Raw genomic sequence first — 12,983 nt, 5'->3', positions numbered from 1 at the left:
AGTTTTTTTTTTTTTTAGTTACTTCATGAATCAGAGTAAAAATGGAACTGAATGATCAATGAATTTGAGGCAGCCTTTCAGATGATGAAATAAAAGAGTCAGAAGCAGCTGTTGACCATCTGGTGACATCTGTGCTTACGTCCCATCAGGACCAACATTGCAGACTAGCAAAAATATGGACAGCAAGGCAGAACACCCACTAATAGAGCAGTCTGTAAAGTTAGGAGAGACCTTTTAATGTTTTTTCATAATTTTTGACTATTTACATTGTAGATTCTCACTGAAGGCATCAAAACTATTTGTTATTTGTGAGTATATTCCATATTTCCATAGTGAGTATATGTTTTATATTTTAGATTCTACAAAACAGTCGCCCTTTGCTTTGATTGCAGCTTTGCACACTCTTAGCATCCATTCATGGCATTCATGAAGTCATCACGTAAAATGGTTTTCCATCAGTCTTGAAAGAGTTTCTCAGAGATCTTTGGGGCTTTTGTCTTCACTCTGTGGTCCATCTTATCCCAAACCATCTCGGCTGGGTTCTGGTGAGCTGACTGTGGAGGTCACACCATCTGGCGCTGCACTTCATGACTCTCCGTCTTACACAGCTCGGAGGTGTGTTTGGGGTCATTGTCCTGTTGAAAAATAAATGATGGTTGAACTAAACGCAAACCGGATGGAATGGCATGTCGCTGCAGGGTTCTGTGGTAGCCACGCTGATTCAGTGTGCCTTCAATTATGAATAAATACCCTAACAGTGTCACCAGCAAAGCACCCCCATACCATCATACCTGCTCATCCATGCTTCATGGTGGGAACCATGCATGTAGAGACCATCTGTTCACCTTTTGTGTGTTGCACAAAGACACAACAGGTGGAACCCAAGATATCAAATTTGGACTAATCAAAGCATAGATTTCAACTGGTCTAATATCCATTCCTTGTGTTTCTTGGCCCAAACAAATCTCTTCTGCTTGCTGCTTCTCATTAGTAGTGGTTTCTTAGCAGGATTAGGGGTTAGGTGAGGTGCAGTTAACTTGCGATTTCAGGGGCTGGTGACTCGGATGAATTTATCCTCAGCGGCAGAGGTGACTCCTGGTCTTCCTTTCCTGGGGCGCTCCTCACTTTCATCCTAGTGCTTGAAGGCTTTTGCGACTGCACTTTGGGACACATTCAAAGTTTTAGCAAGAACTGACTGACTTTCAGTTCTTAAAGTAATGATGGACTGTCGTTTCTCTTTACTTAGCTGATTGGTTCTTGCCATAATATGAATTCTAACAGGTGTCAAATAAGGCTGTCAGCTGTGTACAAGCCCCTGCACAACACAACTTATAATCCCAACCCCATTAAGAAGGCAAGAATTTTAACAAATGAACCCTGACAAGGCACACCTGTGAAGTGAAAACTATTTTAGGTGACTACATCATGAAGCTCATTGAGAGAAAGCCAAGGGTTTGCAGCGCTGTCAACAAAGCAAAGTGTGACTACTTTAAGGAAACTAAAATATGAAAACATATTTAGAGTTTTTAATAATTTAATAATTCATATATATATATACACACACATATATCTAGCTTCATATATTTTATGTCTTCAGCATGTATATACAATGTAGAAAGTAGTAAAAAAATAAAGAAAAAACATTAAATGAGAAGTTGTGTCCAAACATTTGACTGACAGTGGACAAATAAATATATTCGAAAAATTTGCCTGGATAGAAGTGGATCAACGTGTTGGATTTCCATCTTTAAAGACTTTTTTAAAACCAAGATTGCATTAATTGCCATTTTCACAGTCTCCTGTTTTCAGAGGCTCAAAAGTAACTGAATAACTTATTATTAATAATTCATTGCCAGGAGAGGATTGTTTGTTTGGTATTCCATGTCAAATGAAGCAGAAAAAAGATATAGTGTTGATTATTTATATTTAACAGCTGTTTACTAGAATTTGAATTGTCAATATGAGGTCCAAAGAGGTGTCACTGTAAGTGAGGGAGGAATCATTTGGCTGAAAAACCAAAATAAAATAAAAAAAACAACCCAAAAAACCAGATAGCAAAAACTTTAGCAATGGCCAAACATCAGGTATATCTGAAAAAACAAAAACAAACAAACAAACGAACAAAAAGTAATGCACTGGCCAGCTCAGCAACACCAAAAGACATCTCCAGAAGTGCACAGTTTGAAATTTAAAAAATAAAATTGGGGGGAAGTGAAAGAAAAATTAACTTGTACCATAGTTAAGAAGATCAAAGAATTTAGAATGAAAATAATAGCTCTTGATCCCAAATATACTACATGATCTGTTAAACATGGAGGCAATGTTATGGCGGGGGCACGTATGGCTGCTAATGGAAATGTGTCACTAGTGTTTATTGAAGATGTGACTGCTGATAGAAATAGCCGGATGGATTCTAAAGTGCAGATAGAATCCATCACTGTGCAGATAGATAACAACTCAAAGAAACTGGAAACGCAACCCCAGAGTTTCTCAAGGCAAAAATGTTGGATATTCTTCAATGGCCAAGTCAGTCACCTGATCTCAGCCCAACAGAGCATGCTTTATTAAAGATAATACTGATGCCACAGAGTCCCACAATGAAGCAGCAGCTGAAGGTGGCTGCAGTAAAGGCCTAGCAGAGCTTCTCAAGGGAGCAAACACAGCATTTGATGTATTATGTATTAAAGTATCCTAAAAAGTTACAACTTTTTTTAAACTTCTTGGATTAAAGTTGAAAGTCTACACTTCAATCACATCTTGCTTATGATTTACAGGGAGTGCAGAATTATTAGGCAAGTTGTATTTTTGAGGAATAATTTTATTATTGAACAACAACCATGTTCTCAATGAACCCAAAAAACTCATTAATATCAAAGCTGAATGTTTTTGGAAGTAGTTTTTAGTTTGTTTTTAGTTTTAGCTATTTTAGGGGGATATCTGTGTGTGCAGGTGACTATTACTGTGCATAATTATTAGGCAACTTAATAAAAAAAAAAATACCCATTTCAATTATTTATTTTTACCAGTGAAACCAATATAACATCTCCACATTCACAAATATACATTTCTGACATTCAAAAACAAAGCAAAAACAAATCAGTGACCGATATAACCACCTTTCTTTGCAAGGACACTCAAAAGCCTGCCATCCATGGATTCTGTCAGTGTTTTGATCTGTTCACCATCAACATTGCGTGCAGCAGCAACCACAGCCTCCCAGACACTGTTCAGAGAGGTGTACTGTTTTCCCTCCTTGTAAATCTCACATTTGATTATGGACCACAGGTTCTCAATGGGGTTCAGATCAGGTGAACAAGGATAAGATAAGATAAGATAGAACTTTATTAATCCCTCGGGTGGGTTCCTCTGGGAAATTCGACTTCCAAAAAAAAGCACAGCAACGACCGAAGTTACAGTTACAGAATTGTTATATATATATATATATATATATATATATATATATATATATATATATATATATATACACACATACATATACATACATACATACATACATACACACACACACACACACATATATAAATACAGAGACAAATATAAATAAAATATACAAAGGGGATAAATAGAATAAATAGGAATAAAAAATAAAAATACAAGTGAATTGCACATTTCAAGTATTGAGTCTATTGCACTGTTGACTATTTACAAAAAGTATTGCACAAGGTATTGTACAGTGAGGTGAAGAGGCACTACAGCTTAGTTGTTCCCCCCTCCTCCTCCATGACATGGAGGCCATGTCATTAGTTTTTCTTCTTTTATACCCTTTCTTGCCAGCCATGCTGTGGAGTACTTGGACGCGTGTGATGGAGCATTGTCCTGCATGAAAATCATGTTTTTCTTGAAGGATGCAGACTTCTTCCTGTACCACTGCTTGAAGAATGTGTCTTCCAGAAACCGGCAGTAGGACTGGGAGTTGAGCTTGACTCCATCCTCAACCCGAAAAGGCTCCACAAGCTCATCTTTGATGATACCAGCCCAAACCAGTACTCCACCTCCACCTTGCTGGCGTCTCAGTCGGACTGGAGCTCTCTGCCCTTTACCAATCCAGCCACGGGCCCATCCATCTGGCCCATCAAGATTCACTCTCATTTCATCAGTCCATAAAACCTTAGAAAAATCAGTCTTGAGATATTTCTTGGCCCAGTCTTGACGTTTCAGCTTGTGTGTCTTGTTCAGTGGTGGTCGTCTTTCAGCCTTTCTTACCTTGGCCATGTCTCTGAGTATTGCACACCTTGTGCTTTTGGGCACTCCAGTGATGTTGCAGCTCTGAAATATGGCCAAACTGGTGGCAAGTGGCATCTTGGCAGCTGCACGCTTGACTTTTCTCAGTTCATGGGCAGTTATTTGGCGCCTTGGTTTTTCCACACGCTTCTTGCGACCCTGTTGACTATTTTGAATGAAACGCTTGATTGTTCCATGATCACGCTTCAGAAGCTTTGCAATTTTGAGACTGCTGCATCCCTCTGCAAGATATCTCACTATTTTTGACTTTTCTGTGCCTGTCAAGTCCTTCTTTTGACCCATTTTGCCAAAGGAAAGGACGTTGCCTAATAATTATGCACACCTGATATAGGGTGTTGATGTCATTAGACCACACCCCTTCTCATTACAGAGATGCACATCACCTAATATGCTTAATTGGTAGTAGGCTTTCGATCCTATACAGCTTGGAGTAAAACGACATGCATGAAGAGGATGATGTGGACAAAATACTCATTTGCCTAATAATTCTGCACTCCCTGTAGATTCATTTGTACAGTTTTTATAAATTGTGCCAATGTCCAAATACTTATGGACACTATATGTTTAACAGTTAGGTGCTGGATTACAAAACAAACCAACTGACTATTCTTTCTACAGTGTACCACTGTGTTATCTAGCAATGTACTAATCTGTGATTGCATACTGTGAAATAGTTTTAACTTCTACACACCAGCACCTGCTGAAAACAAAACTGACATCACATCATAATTCTTCCTGCAGGATCACGAAACGAAGCTTGGGGAATGGACGGAAGTCATGAAGAAAAAAAAATGTCATTCATTATAATGTGACAGTTGGTTTATAAGCTGCACCTGTTTCACCACAGGAGTCATGATTGATGATTGTCTCCTCAAGATTAATTCTTGAAATCAGTCATACATAAGCCTACTCTAGCATTCTGAGCTGCAGATCAGCACACGTGAGAAAGTTCCAACATTAAAAGGTTTGCATTTCTATGCTTTATGGTGCTTTGGACCTTTTCACTCTGTTATCAATAAATGTTAGTTATGATGCAAAATCACTTTGAGTAATGTAATTCCAGTGTAGGATATAAATAGATAAGCACATATTTTTAAAGCAAATTTAATAACCCGACTTGTGTCTTGGTATTTAGTGTATATATAATTTCTTTTTTTTTTGTGTGTGTGTCCCGTTTGGATCTTTAGCCATCAGAATTGTTGTCTTAAGGCCAAGAAAGATGCCAAGCGGATTTATTTTACCAAGTGGATCATCATGGCCTTGCCATATTGGTCCATTTGATTGACCTTTATTATAATTATGAATTTATTTTATTTACAGTTGCTACAAACGGGACAGACATGACTGGGGGATAGGACAGGGAGAAAGAATGAAAGAAAGAGAGGGAGAGAAAGAAAACCAAAGGGGAGAAGAGACGGTGAGAAGGGGGGGAAGAAAGAAAAAAAAAAAAAAAAAAAACAGAAAAAAAAAAAAAACACCTGGGTCACCTGTATGGAGAAAAAAAACAGAAGAGAAAGCAAGCAACAAAGTGCAACATAATAAAAAAACAAAACAAAACGGCACCATCACAATAAACTAGCTAGCAGTAAATATCAGTAGATACTAAGTAATAAACGATATTGTGCAGCACGCAAGATAGACAGCGCACAATGTGCTTTGAGGCAGCAGCCAAGAAAGCTGTAGTCCGCGTCTGTGAATACCCGTGTGTACACCTGTGTGCATACCTGTGTGGATCAGCATGCTTGCATTCCAAAGGTTTCTCCATGTAACGATCTGCTAGAGGGTGTGGGGAGCCACAGCCCCGTCCTCCAGGGTATGAAGCAGGTATGGAGGAAAACTCCAGACATCCAGAGGCCCCCAGAACACAAGAGACCAAGGAAGACCAACAGAGGGGCAGCTGCGCCACTGTCCCAGTAAGAGCTGAGGAGAGTCCCAGATGAGGGCTCACTCAGCAGCCGCGGAGCAGAAGCCAGGGGGAGTTGCAGTGACGCGCCCGTGAGCTCCGCCGGCAGCCAGCTGTGCCTGAGTGACCGAGCCCCAGGCCGAGAGGCCGGGGGCACCCCACCTCCGAAGTGGCCCGAGCGAGCCCCAGGCTCCAGGCCCCGATAAGCGGCTGCCAAGGAGTGAGCCGGTGTGTACCCGGACGCCCACCCCCAGACACAAGGAACCACCAACGCACCGACACCTGAGGGAGTCCGCCACTGGCAGGGGAAGTGGTGGTGGGTGGAGATAGGCCTCCAAACCTTGGAGGGCCTGAGATGTCCCCAGAGAGGTGGCGTCTGATACCCAACCTGACATATAGACACAGACATACAGGCACACACAGACACAAACATCCATTCCCACCCTCATGCTCTCATATGCACTTACTCCACACTCAACCAACGTGGAGACTGTCACGGCGAGTGAGATGAGCCGTGTGGAAAATAAAGGAGGATCCAAACGCAGGCACTTGTATGGGTGTGAGGGTGGTTTATTAAACACAAAAAGGAAATGGACAAACGGCGAACGGAGCAATGACTAAACTAAACTGGGAACAAACTAACTACAGGACACGAACCTGGACATGAATGAGAGCGGGCGGCAACAGATGATGGTTGACTGCAGGGAAACACACAGATGAAGCAGGGTGGAAACACAGACGGACCAGCAACTACAATGACGGAAGACATGACTTAAATACACAGAGAATCACAGGGGAATTACACACAGGTGGTGGACACAGCTGGGAATAATCAACAAGACGAGACAAAGGTAAAACCGAACACACTTACATGAGACCCAGACCTTCACAATAGAACAGGAAATGAGAACACCACACCAAGACGCAGACCTGACACTGAGAGACAGACAGATTGACACATGGAACCTGAACTAAACTAAACGTGAGATACAACCGAGAACAAATCCTTAAACATGAACCTCAAATAATAAACATCATAACCATCATAAACACAACAAGAGAACAAGAAAACAATCCCTGATGCAAACCAAAACATAATAACCTCAAACATGGAATAACAAAAACATGAAACTCCACATACTGGGTCCAACGGACCCAGACCCGTGACAGAGACAGACATAAAGAGACGCTGTACACACGATCACACTCCCCAAGCGTACTCTACGAACCGGGTCTAGGTACCCTTGCCCCTGGAGGGGGAACTGCACCCAGACCCAGGTGGTGTTACCCTTTTCTCTGCGGTGGGGAGAGGCAGACCGCCCCGACTCCGCAGCAGTAGGGAGGCCCCACACTCCAGACCGCAGTCGGACGGCCAACTCCTCCTAGCCGCCCCGCTCCAGCAGGCCGCAGAGAACGGGGGTGAGAGAAGACTCCAAACCTCCCTCCACCCGCTCATTGTAGTGTTGATGCATGTGTGTTCTAAGGTGCAATTAAAACCCAGGAGGGCATGGAGCTACCTGTGTATATATAATTTCAAGGTTAATAAAGAAAAAATGGACAGAGGAGGAAATCAATGGGTGAGGCAAATGAGAAACACACTTAAAAATATATACATTGGAGGAGTTTGGTTAGTTATCATCGTAATTTAATTTGTCGAACTGCTTTATAGTTCAAACTTAATATTATATAATGCTTAAGAGCTACTATGACAGCTGTGCATAAAATGCAAATGATTTAGTGTTATGAATAATGATTATTTCTGAGCAAAATTCTTCATTCCTACTGTATCCTGACACCCATCAGCTGTATTTATAGTCCTTATGCCACGAGCCAGCTCTGAACCTTTGCTTCTGGGTCCAGGTCGGGTTGAGTTCAGTACTGAGTTTTACCAGTGCAGGACTCGAAGGTACATCATAGATGTAAATTAACATATTTTAAAAAACAGCAGCCAGCATGCATATTAATACCACTGCCCATGCCACCAGCAGGTGACAAGGAAAGCTAAGTTTGTACATTTACAAATCACAGCTTGCATCAGCAAGGTTCTCTAATACAGTAGCAGTGGTTATTACTCAAAAGCAAGGGTGTTTGTATGTATGAGTGTGTGTGTTTATAGCATCTACACCAGTAATTTATCACATGAACCAATAAACCAGGAAAATCTCAAACACTGTGTATGTGTCAGCCATTACCTAAGGGCTTTCTGGAGCTGGTATTTTGAGGATGTATGCATCAGGGCATATGAGTTTATTAACAAGTGTTCAAGTAGAAACAATGACTCACCACAGTTCTCCTCATCTGCTTGATTTCCACAGTCATCGATACCGTTGCAGTGCATGAGCTGAGGGAGACAAAAGGTCAGGTTCCCACAGGGGAAATATCCTAGTGGGCAAGTCCTCCTCTCCTCTGTCATATTGAGTGCTGTAAACAAAGCAGAAAAGCAATATGATTGAATAGAAAGTTTCTGATACTCTATTTTATTCCTGTCAAATGTGTCAGTAAAATGTAACATCTATCAACCTCATCTTGATATTTTTGTGAGCTCCTGAACATCCAGGCTCCTGCATCAAATGTAAAATGGGCTTTATGAAACAAGGACGTCTTCTCTATTCTTTCATTCGCACTCTAACTATTAAAATTACATACTGAGTCTGCCTTTGGTTCAAAAAACAGTATGTGGGCCCAACTTTAGGTTATACATTAAACCCAGTGTTGGGGAGTAACGGAATACATGTACCGCTGTTACGTATTTAAAATACAAAATATGAGTAACTGTATTCCGTTACAGTTACCGTTTAAAAAGGTGGTATTTAGAATACAGTTACTTTGTTGAAATAAACGGATTACACGGCGGTATTTCCCTGTTTCATATTGTGGTGGGTCAGGACTGTTTGGGTTTGTTTGACAGCTATCTTCTGTTGTTCCAGGCGGCAGCGTTATGGTTGCCATGGTTACAGGGTGACACTCTCTCTCTCTCTGCGTGTTTCCTGGGTGAGAGAGCGCCTTTTTGTTGTTGTTGTGCTAAGCTAATAGGCAGAATGCTACCGGTATAGCTCTAAAGAATGTAGCATCATAGGCAGTGTAGTCCGTGCTGCAGGGAGAATGGACTGCCATACCCGTTATGTGTATTCTGTAATGGAATACATTTTAAAAGTAACCTTCCCAACACTGATTAAACCTATACTGGCATTCCTGGACTGACACCCAATTATAATCACAATCTACTCCTTTTCTTCAATCCTTTCTCTTGCCCTTAGCGCAAACTGTTAAAGTAAAGTAAATGCAGGTGCTTTATTTGGTATTATATAATGTGTTTGTGTGTGTTCTTTAAATAATATTTTGGGATAATAAACAATGCCTCATGTTGTCAGACCTGCTCCTGACTTGAAACATTGCACCTTTGAGGTATCAAACAAGTTGAACAGCTGAAGGTGGAAACTAATCAAAAGGTTTCACTCATGGCATGCTGCACATGCTCGTATTTCTGATTATGTTTACAATAAAGTCCCCTCACACTTTATTTTCTGTGAAAAAAACAAAACCATATCAGCTTCACATCTTGAAACCTGATGGCATGAAATTAGATTCTGTCGAGTAAAAGTCACTGAATTTTATACATCAAGCTGGACAGTTTCATTATGCTGAAAATGCTGGGAAATCATTTTAATCTCTTTTTTATTTTGATAACACCTGGTGTGCCCAACATTTCTGCCTCCTTTTTGTTTTTCCTGAAAGGAACTAATACAACACCGGTGCGCTAATACCAGGCAGGGTTAGCAGCACCTGCAATCATAAAATAAACATATGCCCTTAATATTTAAAACAGTTAAAATCATCATATTACTCTCTAACACTATCAGTCTTTTCTTGATTCTTCCTAAATCACCATGTTAGTGATGGATTATGAACAATATATTAAAATTTAGCTTTCAAAACCCAGGGGGGTTTAATCTGTAGTTCAGTTCAATTACAGTTCAATCTGTAATTTAAATCAGTTTGGGAATACTAACATAGATCTCACACATCAGTAGTTACTCACTGCAGCACAATAAGATGGCATGCTGGCAGTGTTTAAAGTCTAATACATAAATAAGAATAACCCAAATCTCCGATGTTTGGCTTCTTGCTTTTTCCCTCCTCAAAGAATGAAAATTAAAGCAATTCTTAGACGTTAGCTTTTGCCTGTAGATGCTGGTGCTGTCACTTAACCTAACTGCCAACAGTCTTAAATAGGTGGTGTAGGAAATATGAGTGGCTGTAATTTTAAATGAACTTTTCAAAAGAAGTGCATTTACACAAATTTGACAATGAGCATGAGCCACTCATCAAAAATGTATCAGCATGTCTTATTTTTAAGCTCAAGTAAAAGGCAATTATATCAGATATTTAGTTGCTGCTGAACTTGTAAACCAGAGTAGCAAAGGCAGTTTATTTAATTCATTGGATTCAATTGAATCCACTGTTCCAGAATTGAATAAACAGTTTTGTAGTTATCACTTTTAGTCTTTTAACCTAGGTTTCTAGAAGCCTTCTGAGACACTTGTGCAGGGAAGGGTTTATATTGTCATTTAATTTGAGCTCATCATCTGTGACAGCTGATTTTCTCCTTGCTCATCATGAATTTATTTCCTCTGCGACGGCAGAATATGTCACATAAGCATCTGCATCAGGTTAAACTAGGGTGATCAAACACATTCATTTCTGGTTAACTCTAAAAGACTCGCTATAGACAGACAGGAAGACTTGCTAGCCTTGCAGCATAAAGGCTGCAAAGTAAACGATTAAATTCTCCTTTGAAAACCAGCATCTGAACACATAACCCCTAATCCCCTAATGTCTAATGACTTCTACTTTATTCAAACATAGCACACAATCTCTCTTTAACAGTGGAGAGCTATAAAGTATGACAGTATCACACACTGTAATAATATATATTAGATTAGATTTTTTTTAAATAGAAAATAAAATACAATCAAAATATATAGCACAACATAAGTTTTCTGATAACTTGCAGGGAATATTCCTTTAGAAATCACATGGAGGAATGCTTCTGTTGCATTACCATTTAAGATTATTTACTGACTAAACTTTTCACACTTTATCCCTAAATGTTTCTAGCTATTAGCCAATGGAATTGTATACGTGAAGCCAAATGTTCAGCTCACATTGCTGGATATTAAATGGTCTTGTCTCTGCCAAACCCCTATTGCAAGCTCTGTTGACACCCCTTAACCAGACTATTTACTGTAGCGAAAACATGTCCTTGCCTTGTTTTGTGTGCAACACGCATGAAAAAGAAACTTCAGCTGATAGTGTCTGGACGTGATCGTTGTGCCTCTGCCAGTGCCCGATGTTCATAATAACTGAACAGAGAATTAAATATTCTGAACTAGGGCTGCCACGATTTGTCGACTAGTCACGATTACGTCGACTATCAAAATCGTCGACGACTGATTTAATAGTCGACGCGTCGTTTGAAACTTTGTACAATCACAAAAGACGCAGGAATAAGTGGCAGGATTTAAGAGTGTAATAACGGACTGAAACAGAAGATGGCAGCATTGCATGTACAAGGATGTCAGCTACCGTTAAACCCCGAAGAAGAAGAAGAAGAAGCAGCTGTGTCCCAGAATTCATAGCGCGGCCCAGCGCAGTTTCCAACAATGGCGGCAGCTAGTTAGTTTTAATGTTACTCTTATTATTCTTTCTGGGTCACAAAATAAACGTTTAACATATTTTCAGGCGAGAATGTAGCTGTGTAAACCTCAAATATCTGCTCAGTTTATCAAGACACCGCATATTTTCAAAAGCGCTCCGACGTTTTCGGAGACATCTGTTACCCACTAGCTCGTTAGCGAGCCGGGGGCTAGGCTCACTAGCGCCGTGAGAACACCGGACTCCCCGCAAATCGTTTTCAAACCCACCGCCGTCTTTCGCTACTCAGGTTAAATATATATATGAGTCACTTAGATAACTTAAAATGTTATTGTTTGGCTTTTTTTTTTTAGTATTTTATTTGTTCCTGAGTAAATCAGTTTGTCTGAGATTAAAGTTATAGTTTTTACACAGCTGAATAAACGTCAAGCAGACAGCTGATTATCAGAAGTGTGAGATGCTCCAGAATATACTCCAGTGTCCTGTTATATTTTAGATAGCAAGGAGTTTATTAATCTTCACCGAAACAATCTGCAAATTTCATTAAAATTCAATAAACTATCATCTTGTCTTTATTTTTAGTTAGCACAGACCTTAAACGCTTAAAGCTGTAAGCTAATGATAGTTATATAAGAGCAGATGCTGCTGGTGCAATAAGCTGTACGTTTTACGTCTAATGGATGATGATCTGATTAGTCGACTAATCGCAAAAATAATCGGTGACTAGTCGACTATCAAAATAATCGTTTGTGGCAGCCCTATTCTGAACGTACTTGGCTGCCGATGATATATGAATTCCTTGGTGATAACTTGTCTGGTTAAAAGTGACATCCACAAATAACAGCCACAACAAGCCATTTCAGAACTTTACATTTTCAGTTTACTTCCTCAGTAAGCTGAAAATTAAAAAAAAGTACCAAGTAATTAGCAAACTGTAATATTTAGCTAGATAAAAACTTTTCACATGGTTAATTCTTTATAAAGGTCTAGAGCCATTATAAATACCAATAAATATGACAGTTATTTGGTTTTTTGTTGTTTTACTTTAATTATAACTTGATTTGAGAATCAGTTGCTTACTTTCCTAGGACACATATAAGGTTTCTCTACATTCACTTACTTATATTCTTAGTTAACATGAACTAATCAATGATCCCATTAA

At 39.8% G+C, this 12,983-nt stretch overlaps 1 protein-coding gene across 1 annotated transcript in view; it reads right to left on the bottom strand.

Moving 5' to 3' along the window:
• Positions 1–12,983, bottom strand: part of rxfp1 (relaxin family peptide receptor 1) — an 87,686-nt gene that overhangs the window by 71,789 nt on the left and 2,914 nt on the right. Inside the window, 1 exon segment of the mRNA XM_082506114.1 lies at positions 8,450–8,587. Within this exon segment, the coding sequence (XP_082362240.1) occupies positions 8,450–8,587 (138 nt within the window).

The sequence above is a fragment of the Aulonocara stuartgranti genome (assembly GCF_965226115.1).
Source record: "Aulonocara stuartgranti genome assembly, chromosome: 2".
Taxonomy (NCBI): Eukaryota; Metazoa; Chordata; class Actinopteri; order Cichliformes; family Cichlidae; genus Aulonocara; species Aulonocara stuartgranti.
The sequence above is the reverse complement of the archived record's forward strand: the minus strand, read 5'-3'. Positions and strand labels throughout refer to the sequence as shown.